The sequence below is a fragment of the Leiobunum rupestre genome, chromosome 4, assembly GCF_980474605.1.
Source record: "Leiobunum rupestre chromosome 4, qqLeiRupe1.1.hap1, whole genome shotgun sequence".
Taxonomy (NCBI): domain Eukaryota; kingdom Metazoa; phylum Arthropoda; class Arachnida; order Opiliones; family Sclerosomatidae; genus Leiobunum; species Leiobunum rupestre.
Genome location: NC_143387.1, coordinates 60,673,633 through 60,695,080, shown reverse-complemented (window position 1 = coordinate 60,695,080; position 21,448 = coordinate 60,673,633). Strand labels below are relative to the sequence as shown.

The 21,448-nt window shown below is 35.3% G+C and overlaps 3 protein-coding genes and 1 long non-coding RNA gene across 4 annotated transcripts; 2 read left to right on the top strand and 2 right to left on the bottom strand.

Moving 5' to 3' along the window:
- The first annotated feature begins 9,819 nt into the window (after nt 1–9,819).
- On the top strand, nt 9,820–14,149 carry LOC149948595 (2-Hydroxyacid oxidase 1-like). Its single transcript, XM_090172211.1, has 10 exons — nt 9,820–10,178; nt 10,264–10,429; nt 10,512–10,663; nt 10,956–11,214; nt 11,752–11,873; nt 11,937–12,028; nt 12,321–12,479; nt 13,787–13,856; nt 13,932–13,992; nt 14,069–14,149. The coding sequence occupies exons 1-9, from the start codon at nt 10,091–10,093 to the stop codon at nt 13,988–13,990; spliced, it is 1,167 nt and encodes a 388-aa protein (XP_090028337.1). The 5' UTR covers nt 9,820–10,090; the 3' UTR covers nt 13,991–13,992; nt 14,069–14,149.
- Nucleotides 14,150–14,876: 727 nt separating this feature from the next.
- Nucleotides 14,877–18,081, bottom strand: Nelf-A (Negative elongation factor A). The gene is made up of 9 exons (XM_090173642.1): nt 17,872–18,081; nt 17,612–17,783; nt 17,391–17,552; nt 17,010–17,327; nt 16,756–16,944; nt 16,211–16,383; nt 16,065–16,148; nt 15,901–16,000; nt 14,877–15,797 (listed from the first exon to the last, which is right to left on the bottom strand). Exons 1-9 carry the CDS (start codon nt 18,079–18,081, stop codon nt 15,625–15,627), a joined length of 1,581 nt encoding a protein of 526 aa, XP_090029768.1. The 3' UTR covers nt 14,877–15,624.
- LOC149948593 (uncharacterized) lies at nt 16,668–18,322 on the top strand. The gene is made up of 2 exons (XR_016480672.1): nt 16,668–16,779; nt 17,100–18,322. It is a non-coding gene; the product is annotated as an uncharacterized LOC149948593 (long non-coding RNA).
- Nucleotides 18,323–19,196: 874 nt separating this feature from the next.
- On the bottom strand, nt 19,197–20,647 carry LOC149948592 (ribosome biogenesis protein NOP53). Its single transcript, XM_090173640.1, has one exon. The coding sequence runs from the start codon at nt 20,600–20,602 to the stop codon at nt 19,283–19,285; it is 1,320 nt and encodes a 439-aa protein (XP_090029766.1). The 5' UTR covers nt 20,603–20,647; the 3' UTR covers nt 19,197–19,282.
- Nucleotides 20,648–21,448: the final 801 nt, after the last annotated feature.

Genomic DNA, 21,448 nt, shown 5'->3' with positions numbered 1-21,448 from the left:
TGGAAGGCTCAGAGCGTCAGTGGCGTAGCCAGAAGTTTGTCAAAGGGGGTCCAAGAATGGTAATATTAAGAGGGGTGTCGAGAAGTGGGTGTCAGTTTAGTATAGTCAAGGTAGACCCAGGGGGTGGACATTGAACCCTCCTTGTCTACGCCACTGCAGAGCGTTATCGTGGAGCACGACCAAAAAAATAAAAAGTCAATATCGAGCCTTCATCCGAATTTCGACCCGGCATAACTGCGAATAATTTTGGATGTCGTTTGACGTCAGGCCAGTGGCCTACCTCGGAAGGACCGTGGACTAATTAATGTACTTCGCACATTAAAACATTAAAACAAACGTTTTACAAATTGAGCCAGTCCCACGTGTTTTTCAGCTGCTGAGCTACATTTGTATTTTCAATCCCCTCACCCCTTTTCTTTCTTCCCCGGTTATCATTAGTTAGTTAGTTCCTAACTCCGCCGCCAGAGCGCACATTTAACAATCGCCCAAAGCAAATATTCGGAAATGGGGCGTCCCTGTGTAAAGTACATTAATTAGTCCATGGAAGGACTAGTACTAGTTGGTATTTGCCCTTGCCCTTCTGGTCGCGTGTTTTTTAAACTGTCGCTACAAGAAATAGCTCTAAAAATTTATACAAACGCCGGCGTACGCCGCCGCCGGTCATTTTGGCCACGCCGAAGACGCCGCCGCCGTAAGCCGCCGCCGCCGGTATATTTTGGGTCAAACGCCGCCGCCGACCCATATCAGATCGGCGCAGGCCTCTACCTGTATCTACTGTCCTTGAATGAACTTACAAATAGTACTAGAAATGACTTTTGTTTAAATTTGTACATTGCGGTGTCAATAACTGTGAAAATGAACTTACAAATAATACTGTAATGATCATATGAAGTTGATATTTTAGATTTAACAATGTTTTGGAATAAAATTATTTGACAGTTTAATATTTTCAATTATGGAGGTTGAAACATGTCTCTTAAAAAAAGTATTGCTACATAGTACAAACTGGTTTTTAGGCCATTTTCGACCCAACCAATTTCATTGGAACCTTTTTTGTATGCCCTATACATACAGTGATTTCAGTATCACGTGACACGACGTCACCTATGCTTTTTCCCATAGAGAAAAAATCCCGCACAAAATGGCGGCCATAGCCGAAGCTACGAACGGAAACTACTCTATAACATTCTTATTGAAAAGATAATTCTACTAATGACCGATAGTAAAATTTATTTTCCAAAACAGCAAAATAGTTTTTTTTTAATTTCTCTAAAATTTTCAAATTAAAGAGTTCCTTATAGGGAGCTAACAGTTCTACGTCCCAGGCTACAGAATGTTAGTTCCCTATTGAAAAAAAAGACCGTGAAAATTTCGTAATTCTAGATAACATACTTTTTGATAAAAGGGTCCGGTTTGAGCAAAGCAAGACATCATAAATAAATATAAATTGAGATTTTTTTTGGAATTGAAGAGGGTTCCATATCTAATAATCAGTGTCGTAAATAAGCCAATGCACCCAATGCGGCGCATTAGGGACCGTCTAATTTATAGGGCCCCCCAAGCTTAGCCGTGCACCACAACGGGTGTAATGTAACTGGCGCGCAAATATAGCGGTGCCTATTTTGCATTGGGGGCCCAATTTTTCTAGTTACGCCACTGCTAATAATGTTCTAATAGGGACTTGGTAGCATGACGTCACGCCGTACCTTTGGCTATGGCCACCATGCTGGTATTCTTTTTTTTTCTAATTGGAAAAAGCATGGGTGACTTATTAGATACGTCATGCTGCCAAGTCCCCATAGAAAAGATAATCCGTATAAACCATTTCAGAGACTTATCGTAGAAGGAAATTTTTTGGCATTTTTGGTAACGGGGAGCTCCTACTTTTTGAAAACCAGCATTTGAAAACAGCTCAAAAAAGGGGCCCAATTACTATCTAAAACCAAAGAAATAAAAACAAATAGCGCCAGGATTTCCGAGAGTGTTGGGTTAGCTGGCAGTCGCTTTTATAAAAGAGAAAATAAAATGAGTAAATAGATTTTAATAAACTAATTATTGAGCGTAGCTCTCACCATAGAAACTACATAGCATTGGTAATTTCTATGCTCTCACTGTGGAAACTGGCCAGGAAAGATGGCTGTCCGTCGCGCATTGGGGGAAAGGAAAAGAGGAGCTTCGGAAAGCGACTCAAGAGAAAAGATTGCTGTCCGTCGGAACAAGGATCCTATATGTTAGAAGGATAGGTAGCCCTCCGGCCAGCCCGTGTTTTCAAAACAATGGCAGCGTCGTCGATATTAAGAGAGCCTTTAAACGTGGGACGACTAGTTTCTATTCCCTCAAGGACAAATTTTGGCGATGCTTCCTCCATGTTTTGGCCTTGACGGAATCTAAAGACGGATTCTCTATCGCGCATGACTCACCGACGGCGCTGCCATTTTTCGTCCCTCGCCTCATATCCTTCTAACATATAGGATCCTTGGTCGGAAGCCAATGGAGTTGGTTGAAAGGGGGAGCTTCGGAAAGCGACTATCAGAAAATGTATAGTACTGGCATGGTACTAGTGTAATAAATAAGTTTCAAAGTTTTTGTTGAAAATGTAGCCTTTTCATCTCGCAGACCACGTACTTTTTCGAATATAGTTCCAAAGAGCGTTAATACGATTACAATTCACGAAAACATTAAAAATAAGGACATGTAATCTAGCGCGACTTCTTGTTTGGTATGCTTTTTCATCTTTCGGGTATGCTTTTTCTAGAAAAGCCCCCAAAAGGAGTTAAAATATTTTGAATTAACCTTTAAATTGGAAATAATGTAATTTAAATAATCTTGAAATGGTTGAGCATTGTAAACTTCCAGTAAAAATTAACTTAAAACGATTTAATGTTCACGAAAAAATTTGGAGGATCCCGTATAAAATGAATCTAGCGCACCTACTTGTTTGGTATGCCTTTTGTTCTCGTAGGTATGCTTTTTATTTCGTTGCCCCAAAACGGGGGAACGAAATTATATTAGGACCCAAAAGGGGAGAGTGGAAGTTTAAATCTTTTTATCGGTGTAAATTATGAAAATATGTTCTGTTTTTGTTCTGTGCGCGTAAATTGTTAAGTTTTGTTGACGTCGAAATAATTCCGTTTAATAAAAAAAAACCTTTGAGGGCTTCAAGGAAATTGCCCAGAAGTAATATTTCTGAGAGCCAGGACCTGCAAGTTACTGTTTATATAGTGTTTGTTGAAATAATGGAAAGTTTTCACGATGCAACAAGTGTTTAATTTGAACCAGGTAGCTTTTTTTTACATATTAAGGCTTAGCAAAAGCACGAAGTTCTGTTTATAGGTGAAATATTTTCATTATTTTCATAAGCACTTTAGCTTGCAGGTCCTGGCTCTCTGATATATTACTTCTTGGTTATTTCCTTGAGGTTTTTTATTTAAACACCTATTGGATGGAACGGGTGGAATTAAGAGTATTTTCTATATTGTGGAACCTCGCTTTAAGGCTAGCTCCATTTGAACTCTTACTTTTGACGATTTGCAATATTTTATCACACGTTATGGAAAGGGTAATAAAAATAATAATAATAATTTTGATTCACTTACGATTTTTAAACAACGGCAACGAAATAATGTTATCGCTCTTAGCGAACTTGTTTCTAGTAAAGCTCTTACCTTGGTTAACTGGTATGCCAAGCATGCCGGTATGCCTTTTAGTAGCTGCCCACGATTTGGTCTTCAAATGAGGATTATATCGAGTAGACGAAAAATAGACCAGAACCCCTGTAGATGTGTTCCAACCGCTTCGCTTAATGTTTTAGATGAAGTTGACTTCCAGGAATGATATAAAAACTGGTTCTTTTCAAATAAGATAAATTGAATTTAAGACCCTTTTGAGAAGATTGACATTCATTCGGTCACTGACTCTAAAGTCTAATCCGTAGAGATGCTATTGAACTTTTACATTTAGGTGCAAATATTTTACCGGTTGCTATTCGCAACTTGGTGGTGGTTAATTTGTTTCTGTAGGCGTCGAAAAACAAAAATTCTTTAAATTGCGATAGCGTTTTTCCCCGACATAGCCTGCATTCTGTTTTTGCGTAATCTAAAAAAATAGTCTGCATTCTTTTTTTTGCGTAATCTAAAAAATAGTCTGCATTCTTTTTTTGCGTAATCTAAAAAAATAGTCTGCATTCTTTTTTTGCGTAATCTAAAAAATAGTCTGCATTCTTTTTTTGCGTAATCTAAAAATATAGTAGGCATTCTTTTTTTGCGTAATCTAAAAAATAGTCTGCATTCTTTTTTTGCGTAATCTAAAAAAATAGTCTGCATTCTTTTTTTGCGTAATCTAAAAAAATAGTCTGCATTCTTTTTTTTGCGTAATCTAAAAAAAGTCTGCTTTCTTTTTTTGCGTAATCTAAAAAAATAGTCTGCATTTTTTTTTTGCGTAATCTAAAAATATAGCCTGCATTCTTTTTTGCGTAATCTAAAAAATAGTCTGCATTCTTTTTTGCGTGATTTAAAAAATAGTCTGAATTTTTTGAGTAATTAATAAAATAGTCGGCTTTCTTTTTTGCGTAATCTAAAAAGTCTGTATTCTTTTTTTTTTGCGTAAGCTAAAAAATTAGTCTGAATTTTTTGCGTAATTTATAAAATAGTCGGCTTTCTTTTTTGCGTAATCTAAAAAGTCTGTATTCTTTTTTTTTGCGTAAGCTTAAAAAATTAGTCTGAATTTTTTGCGTAATTAATAAAATAGTCGGCTTTCTTTTTTGCGTAATCTAAAAAAGTCTCTATTCTTTTTTTTGCGTAAGCTAAAAAAATTATTCTGAATTTTTTACGTAATCTAAAAAGTCTGTATTCTTTTTTTGCGTAATTAATAAAATAGTCGGCTTTCTTTTTTGCGTGATCTAAAAAAATAGTCTGCATTCATTTTGCGTGATCTAAAAAATAGTCTGCATTCTTTTTTTGCGTAATCTAAAAAAGTCTGTATTCTTTTTATTTGCGTAATCTAAAAAAGTCTGTATTTTTTTTGCGTAAGCTAAAAAAATTAGTCTGAATTTTTTGCGTAATTAATAAAATAGTCTGCTTTCTTTTTTGCGTAATGTAAGTTAATGTAAAAGTATAGTTTAATTTTAGCGAAAACTTGTTTTTCGTCATTATCTTTTGTTAATACGAATTTATTAAACTATATTTCGCTCACGACGGCTCTGGCCTTTTGGCCTACTTTTTCTACGAAAAAAAAACTATGCAATGCTCACGGCGAAACTATATTATCTTTACCCATAAATGATCAAATCTATTTTCCCACAGACCTCCGAAAAAGGGGTTAATTTTTGGTTTCGCTATTTTTCCCCCTAGTTTTTACCTTCAACGAAAAGAAAGCGAAAGGAAGATGCTACAATCGGTTTATCACGTTTACTGATAGATTTTTCGGTCTTCAAAAATATTCCTTGAAACCCTTTAAAACTGTTTATATTGAAAAATAAAATTACGTAGAAGGAATTTTAACGTTAGTTCTACGAATAATAATTACGCCAGAAAGCGCCAACTTCATTCAGTTGGTTAAAGTTTAGCTGGTCCAAAAATTCCAGTTCTCGGCGACAGACAGTTTAAAAAGAATTAAATTTTTTTTACAATAATATAAAAACCACGAAGGTTGCGTATGACACGGTGTTAAAACCGGACCTATTAAAAATATCAAGGATATATAATTAAAATTAAATACCACAATCGAAATTTATATTTAATCCTAGATTTAAGAATTTGGTATTACAGCTATCTGAATCGAGAGGAAGCTGTTAAACTCTTTTGAATTTATTACTATTTGTGTTTATACATAGGCGTGAAAAAGATCATTACTGTTGGCCCGAGGTTTTGTTTTTCCTGAAAAACGTGTAATCAAAATAGCCCATTGAATACGAGCAGTTTACAGGAAGTAAAATGTGAGCCTCCATCCTCCACCCAAAAAAGTAACAATATAGCCAAAACCATATTACATATTCACCCATCTCAACTTCTAGCTTGGTTTTCTCAGTTTCCCTTTAACCTCTCCGAAGGACAACCACAAAATATTTCCAGTCAGTATAGAGTAATGTTTTCGTCTACATTTACATATAGCTAACTGGCACGTGTCGCACAATATGTAATAACAGAAGTAAATTACAATTTCTTAGAGAAGTATATAATTTATATTTAAGTATTTATTAGGTATCTATATAATATATATCTAGTTATTAGTATTACCATAAGTCTATAATATTATTTCGTAAGTTTATCACTTTGGGGAATATTTTACTAAGAGCTAGTAAAGGAGTGACGTCATCACGTGAAGAAAATCTCCCCCTAGCGAGGCGCTGTCAAAGGCTACGTGTGAACGGTGTGACGCGTTAGCAAGCGGACGCATAACTGCCCCGAAGCCCGTATTGCAGTCTGTGAAAGCGTCACACTTATGTAACAATATTATATACTTATGGTATTACCCGGGTAGTCTTTTTTTTTTATTCGGGCTCAAGATATTTAAGATCATCGTATAATTTCGGGAGCTAGAGTGTAAGACACAATCTAAATTCACAAGATTATAACAATTAGAGTTCAAGAAACTAGAACATAATTTATTAATTTGCAATTTGAAGATACTAGAACATATGGTTGAAGAGTATAATTATATAGAGTAAGATCACTTTGTGATCCCACGGCCGCCATATTAGGCGAGATTTTTTCTGTATGGGAAAAATCATAGGTGACGCCGTGACGGTTGCCAATTTCTCATACTTTTATTTATTTCATATTTTATATTCGTGGGAAATTCATGAAAACCATAGATTTGCGAGGACCAAATCCATCTGAGGTTCGTGGTCCTCAGGTAAGTCAGGTTGGGAGAGTGTACATAAATAGGCCTAGGGTGATTCGCTTACTTTGTGTATTGCGAATAATTGTTCAAACTTTGGGCACTCTAGACCTTTTCACACGAGCAAAAATGGATTAGTGATCTATTTTTTTATCGCGTACATTTTTAGTGGATCATCTAATTAAACTTTTATTTATACGAACCAACTAGTTGACTCAACTCAAAGTTGACTTATCTAGTTGGGTCAAAAAGTTGGCTCGTGTGAAAAGGCCTTTAAGCAAAGGGTGGAACACCTTGTGAAAACTCACATTTCACATATTTTGTTATTTAAAATTAGATAAATAAATAGAACATTCTAATAAACAAATAAAACATTATAATAAACAAATAAAACCTTATAATAAACAAATAAAACATTCTAATAAACAAATAAAACATTCTAAAAAACAAATAAAACATTCTAATAAACAAATAAAACATTATAATAAACAAATAAAACATTCTAATAAACAAATAAAACATTCTAATAAACAAATAAAACATTCTAATAAACAAATAAAACATTCTAATCAACAAATAAAACATTCTAATAAACAAATAAAACATTCTAATAAACAAATAAAACATTCTAATCAACAAATAAAACATTCTAAAAACAAATAAAACATTCTAATAAACAAATAAAACATTCTAATAAACAAATAAAACATTCTAATAAACAAATAAAACATTCTAATAAACAAATAAAACATTCTAATAAACAAATAAAACATTCTAATAAACAAATAAAACATTCTAATAAACAAATAAAACATTCTAATAAACAAATAAAACTATGGTAATTTAAAATAGAAGAATTACACATGGTGGCATTTTTAAAAATTAAAAACCTTTATTAAGGTTGTTTTAAAATCATAGGAGCTTTCGAGCTCGAGGCTCTTTATCAACTGAGGGATATTTTAATTTTACATTCATTGCTCGGTTCAGTTGCACATGAGCAGAATCTCGCAGAATTTACAAGTGGTTTCCATTTTTTATTTTAATTTTTTCATTTTTAAAAACAACTAAAACATTCTATTAAACAAATAAAACATTCTAATAAATAAATTAAACACTAAACTGTACACAATTTTGCGTAAATAGACGGATAAAGAATGTAAGACTTAAACGTTGATAGAAAATATAACAAATATCCCCGCAAAAAAGTAGCTTTTTGTGAGGCGGCACATTTTTTTCGTTACCTAATTTCGAAAACTAACATAAGTGACACGGTGAAATGTTTTTTGTGTTCAACAAAAAAAACCTTGCTTTCTGAAGCAGACCATTCTACAACTTTTATTTTATTAATAACGATCTAAACCTTAGACAAAGACAAGTGGTCCAAAAGTAAAATTTCAACGAATAGAATTTAAAAAACGAATAAAGATAAAGGGGCAGATAATATTCTTTGATGGGCAATGGATTAAATTGAGGGGGCAGGTGGGGTCAAATAAAAATTTACATTTATTTTTGAGAGGGCATCGCCCCCGAATGCCCCCCCCCCCGTGGCTACGGGGCTGTCGGGGCCCTAGTCACATTCCTTTGACCCCAGGGGGTTCCAAATTCGGATCGTCCGTGGACAACTTTATCTCTTTGCCCATATACGGAGCGAATTTGGCCAACGAGGACGGTGATTGGTCGAGAACCTTTCATTCTACTTCTGAAAAATGTCTTGTTTGGTAGCTGTCGAGAAAAACCCCTAAAAGGGTTTTGTACTTTGGTCAGTTAGTCCCAAATTGGGTTCTAAAAAGGAAAGACTCCAAGAAACCATTTATTTTAGCAAAATAGAGTAATATCGGCGTGACGTATGTCGACGGCACCCATGCTTTTTCCTATAGACAAAAAACTGCCCTCAAAATGGCGGCCATAGCTCAAAGCTACAGAGCGATACTACTCTATAGTCTCGTCATTAAAATAAGTTATAACTTTTGCAGTCGCTTTTAGTACAGAAATAAGTTTCTTCCACAAACGGTGCGAAAAAAAATATAAATAAAGTAAAAACTTACGCGTGTTTCCTCACCCTTACAGGAGAAAAATACTTTATATATATATATATATATATTTATATAATATATATCCCTCTTTGGTTAATGTTTATCTTCAAACATGGACTTTCGCAGGGTTCCACTGATTTTTCCAAATACCTATCGGAAGAAAATCAGTAGTGCGGAACGAAATGTTCTATTATACTGATTTTCTAAAACTATTTCATCAGAAAATATGTTTTATAAATAAATAAATAATTATCTTTTTTATCGTAAATTTTGAACCTTGATGCGATGTATGCATCCGTGGGAAATCGTGCCCATTAAAAACTGCCTCGAGCCTGCGAAGGACCACGTTTCAACATGGATACTTTTCTCGTAAGAGATATATTATGTACGTCTATCATACAGGGTTTCCTCATTTGATCGGCCCAGGCATTTTTCTTAAACTTTTCTTTCTAGAAATATGATATTATCAGTATGTTATCTCTCGGGGGAGATCGTTGTTATTTGTAAATTTCAGAAAAATCGAGAAATGTTTCACGGTTTTAGAAGTGTTTTTGAACGCTACGTGGTAGACGAAAAGTTTCAATTTTGTTTGTTTTTCATGACCAATTATTTCAGTGACGAAATGTCCGATTTCCACCATACCAATTTTCGTCTACCACGTAGCGTTCAAAAACTAACACTTCTAAAACCGTGGAAAATTTCACGATTTTTCTGAAATTTACAAATAACAACGATCTCCCCCTAGAGAGTACATACCGAAAATTTCACATTTCTAGAAAGTATAATTTTTGAGAAAAATACCTGGGCCGATCAAATGAAGACACCCTGTATGTAACATAATCATTATTTAGTTGCATGATGTAATACCTAACATTAAATGATGTTGAAACGAAGGCTGATACAACACTAGTGGCCAGGTCTTTGCTTCTTTGCATCCTTGATGGGCTAATTAATTTTTATAGCTTCTGTGATCTACTAATTCTCTGTCACTACTACCACAACAACAGCTACTATTATTGCTGCCACTACGTCCTGATCGGAGCCATACTTTAAGGGGCAAGGGAGGCGAAAATAAAAATCCTGTTCTTTAACTTATGCAAAAGATCATTGTTTGGATAAATTTTATCCCTATTCCCCCCAAGTTTTAAAACGTACGCTCGAAATTCCCTCCCCGACTACGTTTCCTAGATAGAGATTAGAACTTTCTTAGACACCGAGCCATGCAGGGTACCTTGGGGCTAGCAGCGTTCTCAGCCTACCTGTTGTTTCATCTGTTTACGATACCAGTTTTCGCTCAAGATACGTCAAGTAATCTTATTTATGGCATAAATAATTAATTCGTAATTAGGTTAGTTGTTTATTTTTATTTTTTGTAAATTTAATGATTTCTTAGACCATGGTAAATGGATACCTCCTGATCAAGCTTGCGAAGGTCTCTACTCCGTTTCTGATTTTAAAGAACACGCCCGTCAAAATTTGGACTACCGCGCCTTTAATTACATCGACAGCGGAGCAACGCTAAGGATTACCAAGAAACTAAACCGAGACGCTTTCAATAAGTAATTAATCCATTCAGTCGTTGACTCGCGTTCACATAGTTACAATATGGATGACACGTGTTTTACATCTTTTTTCGGGTAGGTTAACCCTCCGACCTCGTTTTATGGTGAATGTATCTAATGTTGACTTGAAGACCACCGTCTTGGGGGAGGAAATCAACACACCCATTGGTATATCTCCGGCCGCGGCTCATCAAGTAGCCCATCCTGATGGTGAAAACGCCACCGTGCGAGGTAGGTTTATGTCTCTTTAAAGGCTGGCTTCCACTATAGAAAAAACGTTGACGCAAAAATAAATGAATTAGGCCCTACGGTATTTTTTGCTTTGCGATATTGAAATCCCGCCTTAAAGGGCCACACCGGCGTTTGAAAAATTTCGGAAATTCGGTCCCGATTTACCACGTGGTAGCAGATACGACCAATCATATTCTGGAAACAAACGCGTGGTACTTGTAAAATTCAAACACCGGTGTGTCCCTTTAAATGAATGTGTACAAATAGGTATTATATCGTGTTTTTTCTATAGCCGTTAGTGGGGCTGGTAGTATGATGATCGTCAGCAGTTACTCTACCATTCCCATGGAAGAAATTGCTGCCAACGCCGCTCCCGGTACTGTGATGTGGTTGCAAGTACATATTTTGCGGAAGCGAGATGTGGTTTTCGATATGGTAAAGAGAGCCGAAAGGTTGGGTTTCAAGGCCATTGTTCTGGGAGTAGACGTTCCGACTCTGGGAATCCGATACGATTCCAAGAGGGACAAGTATTTCTTGCCACCCGGTGGAAAGTAATTGATATTCATATTTTTTTATTTATTAAATGAACCATGGTTTTAATCGTTTGAAATTCGCGGGAACTATTATTGTCGAATGAAATTTTCCGTCGAAATATTGGCGGGAGAAATAGATCAATGTCATTGGAGATCAGTGTTGCCAGTTCTTGAAACTCAAATTATCGTACCACAGCCAAAAAATTATCGATCTCAGAAAAAATTATCGTATGCCTGAAAACTGGCAGTAGATTTAAATTGTATATGAAATAGTGACGTTAAACTTGTGAAAACAAAATTTTAAATAACACTTAAAGTTCGACCGATTGAAAACTTAAGTTTAAAAATCGCAGTTTTAACTGGTTTCCAGCCAATTAAAAAACATTATCGTACGCGTTAGCTGAATTATCTAAAAATACGTACTATAGTACGCCGTTAAAAATATCGTACGTTCCAAAAATTATCTCGAAATTATCGACGTGTACGATAATTATCGTACGTCTGGCAACGCTGCGAAAAAATTTAATTTATATAATTTTTTTCTTAATACACAAGATACGGAAACTTTATTAAGTATGGTGGAGCTGAGTTGGGTGATCCATCCGCTACTTGGAACGATGCCATTTGGTTGAGATCCATTACTCATCTGCCCATTGTGGCCAAAGGAATTTTGACTGGTACAAATCAAAGACACTATTATTTAGTCGAAATATACTGTTATTGAAACGTTAATTCTTCAGTTGAGGACGCTCTCCAAGCGGTACAAAGTGGCATTGTTGGTATAATTGTCTCCAACCATGGTGGACGTCAGTTGGATAGTTCTCCTGCCACGGTATTTAAAAAAATAGACACCATCCATAGTCTTAGTCGATAATTCAAAATAACGGTCAAAAATGCCGCCGATCAGTTTAGTAAAATATTTTCGGCGGCGTAATCGTCAGCCATTTTCGGTATGGAGATACAGGCCGGAAGGCAGGCAAGGCTGCCAGATTTCGATAGACCGAAAACGGCCAACTCTCTCAAATGTTTTCGTTTTCAAAACGGAAAATTTTGTAGCGTAGCTATCGACTAAGACTATAATTAAGGTCTACTTTAATCATCAGTTTTATCAACTGTTTCGTTAGATTGACGTTTTGCCTAAATTGAGACACGCCGTTAATGGAAAAGCCGAACTTTATCTTGACAGCGGTATTAGAACCGGAATTGACGTCCTGAAAGCTTTGGCTTTAGGCGCTAGAGCTGTTTTCATTGGAAGACCCAACTTTTACGGACTTTCTTATAACGTATGTATTATTTCATAGACTTAGCAGGGTCTATGATTACTTGATCTATTTTCGAGAGAGCGGGTTAAGTTCGGTTATTTTGGTCTGCTATTTTTAAAGTTAGTAGCAGAAAATATATAAGAAGTTGAAATACTCTACTCAACAATAACCTCTGAATCGTAAATCCGTAAGAATTCATGAGCACTACTAGATACCATAAGTCTATAATATTGTTCCATAACATTGTCACTTTAGGGAATATTTTACTGAGAGCTAGTAACGGAGTGACGTCATCACAATAAGAAAATCTCCCCCTAGCGAGGCGCTGTCAAAGGCTACGTGTGACGCGTTAGCAAGCGGCTTCAAAACCGTGACAAAGCCCGTAATGCAGTCTGTTTTGTGAATAGAACTCAGTAAAACCAATACCACTTATGGTAAAACACATTTCAGTAGCGGCGCTAAGGGAAGCCCGGATTGGGCTTTAGCCCCCCCCTGAATTTCTGAGAGGGGCCACATATTTATATTAAAAGGGCCACATATTTTTAATTAAGAGGCCACATATTTGAATTTAGGAATTTTCTTTATCTCTAGAAATTTGTTTTATTGCCAAGAAACGTTTTTCTGGAAAAAAAAATCTTTCAAAATCAATTCGTTTACTCAAGAAGATAGTAGACCATAAACAGATAGGGACAATAGAAAGAAAAGAAAGGGACTTAAGGGAATTTAGGGAAATACCCCGGGCATGCACGTGTCCCCTCCAGGTCATATACTAGGTCAGTAGGGGTCCAGTAAACGCGACGAGAGCCGCAACAATAAAACGACCTTGTTGTTCTCGCTTCCTGGAAATTTTGGGTTTTTTCGATTTATTGACATACGAGCAGACATTCCCAGATCTAGTAAAATATTTCGAAATTGTATTATGTATAGCTGTTTCTAATACTATTTCAGAGCGTAGTTTTAGTACACTTAATAGACTCAAATAATTTTTAAGAACAACTATGTCTGAAAATTGATTAACAAGTTTAGCCTGCAATTTATACTTTGAGTTAAATTTTAAAATTTTGAAATATGTGTACGTTTTAAGAGACATTTGGGAGGGCAAGCCACAAAATTATAAGGGGTCACTAAAGTTGTAAGGGCCACAAAATAATTAGCCCACCTGTGAAAAAACCTTAGCGACGCTACTGTCACATTTATGTAACAATAAAATACACTTATATAGATACTTACCATTCTTACACGAAAATCCAAGAAATCTTACCAGATTAGCTAGACGAATTGGGCTACTCAACCTTATCAAAAAATTTCAATGTGAAATTCTTAAATAGGGGGAAGTTGGAGCCAGATGTGTTTTAGACATTTTAACAGACGAGTTGAGGAACGCCATGATGTTAACGGGTTCGTTTCTCTTATTTTTCATTTCGGGATATGAAATGTTAATAATAATAATTATTATTATCTTTTCTGCTAAAGGAACCACAAGTGTTAAGAGCGTTCCTGGTTACCTGGTGTCTAAAAATATTTTAGGTTAAGTGTAAGTATTTTTATTTTACGATAATTTTGAATCACAGGGGTTAAAAAATAAAACGCTTTTGCATTTTTATTTCAAGAATGAAAGATATGTGCGTATTCGAACGTTACAGATAATTTTGTTCAAAAGTATTAAAACATTTTCACCATTGTTTTTTTTTTTTCAAATAAACTTAACCATGACATCAAAAGTACAAATTTCCTTAGTAACGACCTATTTGTGTATCAGGAAATTGTATATGTATATACTTGGAATGTCTACGACTCCTTTGCGTCGAATGAAAGACGTAAGAGACATTTTAAAATTCATTGGCCGCCGAAAATGAAACTCAGAAAATAAACTTATCAGAAAATGGATTTGAGAAACCTCGATATGTTCCCACAGTCCACACTGAACGAACAGTGGCGTAGCCAGAAATTCGTTAAGGGGGCCGAACTATGTGAATGTTGAGAGGGTGGTCGAGAAGGGGTGGAAATTTAGTACAGTCAAAGGTAGGCCAAGGGGGTCTGGACCCCGAAACCATCCCTTGTCTACGCCACTGACACTGAAGTTCGTGGAAAATTTACGAAACTGGTGGTATTTAAATTATTAAGATGGTAAAGTAAGTTAACTTGTTTCAGCCAAGGCATAAATGTATTCATATCCTAAAAGCTACGACTACCTAGCTTGTTCTTAATATAGTGCAGTCAAGCCTATGGACGAATTCATTAGCCCTCTTTAGTGAGAGAGCTGGGGGAAAACAGAAAACAAGACCAATTTATTTCATAGAAACATTTTTTCTTTCGTCACCACATCATAAAACCTGTGTTGGTTAAACTTGCGAATAAATTGAGGCAAATTTGGAAACATAATGAGAAATATACTTTTTAATACACATTAATGATTATATATTTTTGTCCTCATATTTACATGATAATATACAAGAACTTTGCAATGCTCTTCCCCTGCAAGAAACTTTTTTATTTCGTTTTAAATAAAATCTTTCAGTAAAGGAGGAAGACATTGGAAAAATGATCCACCTATTTATCTCATTAGGCAAATGAAAGTTGAAATTAATTACATTACACATGTACACCTATTGCATATATAATACATATGGAAAAAGATATTTAAATCCACAAAGAACATCTTTCAATTATGCTTTTTTTATAAGAAATAACACTTAGAACTTAATTTTTAGACTGTTTTAAATTAATAAAATTCACAAGGTTATTTTTTTTAGCCTAAACAAAACTCAGAATGGCACTTTTTAGAAACGAGCTACAAAGCTTGCAAAATTTTTAGAACATGCGATATTTACAATTTTACATCTACCATTTAACCCATTTTACATTTTTGAAGCTAGAAAAAGAGCCAAACGCAAAATATTATTTAAAAAATGATAATTTACATTCTATAAAACTAAAAATCTAGCATGGGCTTTAAATCTTTGTACAGTCGTGCAAAGTTTGTAGCAGTTTGTTCTGCGTAAAAATTAAATTAAAATCTACAATTAAACCAAATATGGTTCGAATTACGTTTACAAGAACATAAAGGAGTGGGGTAAATGTACTGGTTCTTTCTTCAATTTTTTTTTCCAAAAAAATTTGTTTAGTAAAATATAGACCCAATTTGAACTATCTTTGTTTAAGATATTTAACTTTCTGATTTGATATATTTTTTCACCCTCTTCCATTCTCCCGTGTTGTAATTCATTTGGAAGTGCGTTTCTACCGTCACAGTTTGCAAGATTCCATTCTCAACGATATCTTCTTTGTTTTCACTTAACTTTATTGTTACAATATTACCCAATGGTGGGCAAGGGTTATCTGTTGCAAAGAAAGTTTTATGAGGAAACAATTTAATTAAAATAAAAAAGAGCATGCGAAACATTTTACATTTAAGTAATTTTTATTTTAATAGCATTTATACCTCGAGATCCAGCCATGAAACCAAGAATAAGTGCTTTTTCTGGTCTGGTAACTTTGTTGGAAGTTTTGAACATTTCTTGGGCTTCCATCATTTGGTCTCGCTAATAAAAATGGTTATTTTATTAATTTATCACGTACAATTTTAAACAAGAACTAATTTATTACCGATAACTGAAGACCTTTCTTTGGTACAGTAACCGGCGTGGCTGTCATTTGCGTGTTTGATTGACCCTGTTGACTAACAAGCACCTGCTTTCGAAGAGATGCGTTAATATATGAAAGAAAATTTTATAAACTGGTTTGGAGCTCACTGGTTGGGCACTTGAAACGTGTACTGTAGTTCCTCCCATTGATGCAATATTTCCTATTGTTTTCGCCGTAGCTAAGGTATTACTGGGAGATAATGTGGTTACGTTTGGATTACTAATGATTACACCGGTGGAAGCATTTGTTGGAGAGCTGCTCGATGGAGACTCCAAGGAAGCTAACGAAGAAGATATTAGTTTTGTTTTTTGTTGTTAACGGAAGGAAATAATAGCTCATTTCAAGAATAGGTCCCACTAGTCAATTTTATTTCTGTTAGCTAAATCTTGAAGTACCCGGTGTGAATTACGAATATATAATTTATTTTTACCAGAAATGAATATTATTAAATATAAGTTTTAGGCTTACTGGATATAGCAATCTACCTTTGTCAAGGCGCATAATGGAAGTAATAAAATTAAATATTCATTTCTGGTAAAAATAAATTATATATTCGTAATCTACCCACAGAGTTCTTGAAAATTTAGCTAAGAGAAATAAAATTAGATTGTGAGACCTATTCTTGGAAAAACCCCGAAATAACTGCTATTACAATTTTGACCAGAAATGTTGCTTGGTAAATAATCAACTCCCACTGTGGAAGATGTGACGGAAGTAGTTGCACTAGATAACTGTGTAGAGGAAAGAAGACCAGCGGCGTAATCTGGTGTTGCAATTTGGACATTTGTAGTTCCAGGGGCAGTTGCAGCACCTTCTTTCTTTTGATCTGGTACCTCGTTTTCTAAATGAGGAATATAAATTTAAAAAAAACAAAGATACAAATTTAAGCAATAAAAGGTTATATACCTTGTAGCTTCTTCCGTCTTTTTGCATCTCTTCCATAGCCCTGCGGTTGTTCAGTAATATCTAAAAGTTTGATACCACCATCTTTTTTAGCTGGATTTGGTCGACCAATTCCACTGGTAACTGGTCCAGATCTGTTAATGGAATTCTGGCCGAGCCTTCCACTCTGTTGCGAGCGGAACGCTCCACCTCCGAGTGAATTCTTGGCTCCTAAGCCTCTGAATGTACCCGCATCACTGATGGATTTAGAGATTCCTCGGCACCTAATAGGCACAGATGTTGTTGTTGCATTCTTTTTTAAGCTCAGACTGGCATCACTCGCTATTGAAAGTAGTAATTTTTATTAAAATGAACACTCCAAAGGCACGTAAATAATGAATTTACATTTTTGCAAAAGTTCCGCTCTCAAAGCGGCTGATTTTGGTTTTCTTTTCAGTGCAAAATGTTTTGCGGGTTGAGGTAAATGTCCTACAACGGTGTTGAAAGAGTTACGGTTTAAATAGAGACATTCGAGAGGTAATATAGCTTGCTCGCAATATTTCTTCACTGTAAATTAAATGGTTTCAATTATTATGAAATCAAAAGATAAAATTTGCGAAGCTTACCAATCTTTCTAACATCATTAGTTAGGTCTGTGAACACTTTTGCATTTTCTTCAATCTGGAAATTCAAGTTTCCAGTACTTGGGAAAGCTTTCAACAGCTCCGCTAGCATCGATACCCATTGGTCATTATCTGCTGATGCCACTTCGATGACTTCTTCTAATTCGGTTCTCCACTAACAAATTTAAGTTTATTTCACTTTATTTAGTACTTTTTGCGTGTGCTTGGTAAATTTTTAATGACGCAACTCAAAATGTGTTTACCTCTTCTACATTCCTCCTGGGAATGTGTAGAAATGCTAACAACAATTTTAACTTAACTTGAGATTGCAAATCTATGAAACAGTCTCTAATATTTCGCAAAACATCTTGATTTAGCTGCGAACAAATAGATCCGCCGGTCCACAAGTCATTTGACGTCCCTAATTTATTATGAAGCCAAAGACTTGTGTCACTCGTCCTTACGTGCGCCATCTTGAAAATTTCTGATTTTTCTGCGCCATTTTGTATTTAATTTAAAAAAATCGCAGTATGTTTCCTCTTTATTACACTAGATGGCTCTTAAAATGTATTGACTTTTCTTTCCCGCGAGTGTTATTTATTTACCATGCCAATTTGGGCCAAAGTAACGGTGTAAAGGAGCGCGCTTCTTTAAAAAATTAAAAAAAAATTTAATTGTAAAATAAAAAGTTCAAATAAACCCCTCTATACACGATACCGTCAAAATCATTTAAAAAAAAAATGTAAATATCTCTTTTTTTTATATATGTTCAGTTTTTTACTCATTCCGTCGATGCTCCAAGAGACGCCCACTCTGTGGCTTATGGAGCCTTTTGTATAAATAAATAAATAGATGGCTTTCTTTTCGCGTTTATTGACCTGCCCCTAAATGTCGCCTCATTTTTTCGAATCAAAAATTAAAACTAAACCATTGAACTAGTCTAGAATAAAAACCCTTAAAAAATTATTTATTTTTCCGATTTGCGGAAAGTGGTTAGTCTGTCCTGGCTACCACACAGAGCTTACACTCCGGAAAATAGGTTGTTGCCCACTTGACTTATCTATAAAGCTACAGGAAAGTGGCGTAAAACATCTATAAAATCGTAAAGTACAAGTTTTATTTTTGACTTCTTAAATCGCCACACCGGTCACTGTGTCCCTTTAATCACTCCAACACCTTTTTTTTTTCAAAATAAGAAAGATATTTATTTGGTGCCTATGACAGCGGGGTCTTCGCACCACACACTCCAAAATTACATAAAAGGTCTTAGCACCAGAACAAAGAAGAGGAAAAATTAAAAACAAAAAAAAGTACCAGCTACAAAAAAACAAACGAAAATAGAAAAAACTGACAACAGACGAAATCTTATGACAGCCAATTAAAAAACTAGGCAAAACAAAGGTAGGAACCTAACATTAATTGATTTTCGCCACTTTAAAAATGTCACTCCAACACCGTAAGATTTCCTCCAGTTACACCAGATGGCGAGTAAAACTGAAAATATTCTTGTTCGTACTTTCAGTTTCATCTAAAAACGCGTTTATCGCAACTTGTCCTAAATTAAATACTGAATTTTTAATATGTAAAAAAGTACATTTTCACGGTTCATCTTTTTAATGTCGGAAAAAAATATAAATGGAAATTAAGCAATGTTTTAATATGAAAGTAGTTATTTTACATTTTTTTACGGTTTTTCAACAATTTATCTATTTCAGCCTGTGCTTCACGATGACTTCTTTTGACTTGTTTCTTCAATTTATATTTCCTCTTCATAATTTTCTTGGATCTAGGTTCAATGATATTCCTCTTTTGCATACTCATGAAGCGATCATCCAAAATGCTTCCTTCAATTTTCACTTGCCTTAAGCTACCCTTTAATTCCTCTGATAAATTAACTTCTATATCTGGATCCAAGTATTTTTCCTTCCCTAATCTTTTTGGCTTGTACATCGAATCCAATTTCATCTTGTCTTTCTTCTTTTGCTTTTCAATTGACATAATCTCCTTTTTCACAATTTCCCTTTTCATCTGTTTGATTCTCTGAAAATCATTTCTTAGTTTTTTTTCAAGCTTTTCTTCTGCTAAATTCTTAATTTTCTGTTTCTCCGCTTTCTCTGCATTTCTTTGCGCAGTAATTTTGCGAGTTTCCCTATCAATGGGTTTCCCCCATGTTTTGAAAACTGTAATTCCTTGGTCATCAGCTTTCTCCTCTTCATCAGATGGAGAATCGTAAAGGCCCTGAGACATTTCTTCTATCCATGAACCTACTGTTGGAGCATTATCCGCTGTTGGAAATTTTTTCTTGAGAACATTATCTAAATGTCTTTCTTCCTTTTCTTTGGCAACTTCCACTTCCACTGCTGCTTCTAGTAGTTTCTGGTGGTCTTCAAAAGTGGGGTTGTATGATGCTCCAGCATGAGGTACTTCAACTGCTGGTAGCAGTGATGGTTTTTGATATCGAAGAGCTGGAACTTTTGGAAAATGATGGCTCATAATCTGCTTGCTCAGTTCTTCAGTTTCATCCTTGACAACCTCATCTCCCCATAGATTGAAAAACTTGTCTTTTGGCTCTGACAAATCTTTTTTCTCAGGAACTTGGGTTACACGAACTTTCCTTTTTCTGGGTTGTTTTCTAGTAATTGTTTGGAGTTGGTACGCTTTTATTGGAGGTTGAACAGAGGATGAGTTTTGTAAACATTGCAAACTCTTCAGTGGGGCATTGAATTTTTTCCTTTTTGATTTTGTTTCAACCAAGGCTTCAGCGTTCGCTTTAACATCCACAAAAAATAGACTATCGTCCGCTTTTTCAACAACTGGACCACCTTGTCGTTCTTCGGCTCGTTGATCTTCTAGAAATTCCACTATTTCGTCTACATTTGAATGTTTTTTCCATCCTTTTTTCCGATTTTTACTCATACGAACTTTCCGAATTAAATTAGTTTGGGTATCCATTTTCGATTCCACGTGGTTGGGACGAGGATTGTTCATTTCCATGCTGAACAACAGATGGCGATAATTTCGCCACTTTCTAAGATAAGAATATTGAAAAATTTTTTGCAAAGAAACCCGCAAAAAGTGTGAGTTAGATGGCGACACTTTCGCTGATTGTCAAAATAAATGTAATTTTTTAGGTACCCGAGTCTGAATCATATTTTCACGTAAATTTTCAATGACGCATTGTTATTTTACGAACTCCTGTGTGGTCATTACGCAAAGGCACGAGTGTATTATTTTGATCTATTTAGCCTACGTCACATTATATGGGCTATGTACCACTTAATACTGTTTGTCTGTGGACAAGCCTTTAGTAGTCTAGTAGCTTCGTAAATAACTCAATATTAATTAATCTAAGCGTATCTATATTACAAAGTAAATTCGAATTTGATGATAGCTAAGTTGGCATCATTTATTTCTTTCGAATATAATGGTGTCACAATTGCGTCAGACTTGTTTTTGTCAGCGCGAAAAAAAACAGCTGCAAACCGCGGTGGGCTACGTGCGAGAAAAAAAGCAGCTATGGCTAACTAAACCAGCTTGATTCTCGTTGCGGCACAAATTAGAGCGACCAAAAAGTCGCTGATTGCGACAAACCATTCGACCCTAGTCACTGGAAACGTAGCCCTAATTTTCTACGTGTGAACTGTGCCCCACTATTTATTCACTCTATGGGCGCCTTTCCGCGCTGCGCTGAGATTCCCAAGGACGGAACACGTCGCTCTTTTCTGCAATGTTAGTAAACACTTCCAAAAAAAGTCGCCTGTTTTAGCGTCAACCAATCGGAAACGTCCATTTGGCAAGCCTTCGGGCTTTGTAGGAATCAGTCAGGCTTATTCAAACCGT

What these genes read in the sequence shown, in the direction of transcription:
- LOC149948592 (XM_090173640.1), bottom strand. Translation starts at nt 20,602, where the DNA reads ATGGAAATGAACAATCCTCGTCCCAACCACGTGGAATCGAAAATGGAT.
- Nelf-A (XM_090173642.1), bottom strand. Translation starts at nt 18,081, where the DNA reads ATGGCGCACGTAAGGACGAGTGACACAAGTCTTTGGCTTCATAATAAA. An exon ending in AGCGGAACTTTTGCAAAAAT is followed by an intron (nt 17,328 to 17,390) that starts GTAAATTCATTA and finishes TACTTTCAATAG; the next exon opens with CGAGTGATGCCAGTCTGAGC. An exon ending in AAGACGGAAGAAGCTACAAG is followed by an intron (nt 16,945 to 17,009) that starts GTATATAACCTT and finishes TTCCTCATTTAG; the next exon opens with AAAACGAGGTACCAGATCAA.
- LOC149948595 (XM_090172211.1), top strand. Translation starts at nt 10,091, where the DNA reads ATGCAGGGTACCTTGGGGCTAGCAGCGTTCTCAGCCTACCTGTTGTTT. An exon ending in TTCTTGCCACCCGGTGGAAA is followed by an intron (nt 11,215 to 11,751) that starts GTAATTGATATT and finishes TTAATACACAAG; the next exon opens with ATACGGAAACTTTATTAAGT. An exon ending in GAACGCCATGATGTTAACGG is followed by an intron (nt 13,857 to 13,931) that starts GTTCGTTTCTCT and finishes TTTCTGCTAAAG; the next exon opens with GAACCACAAGTGTTAAGAGC.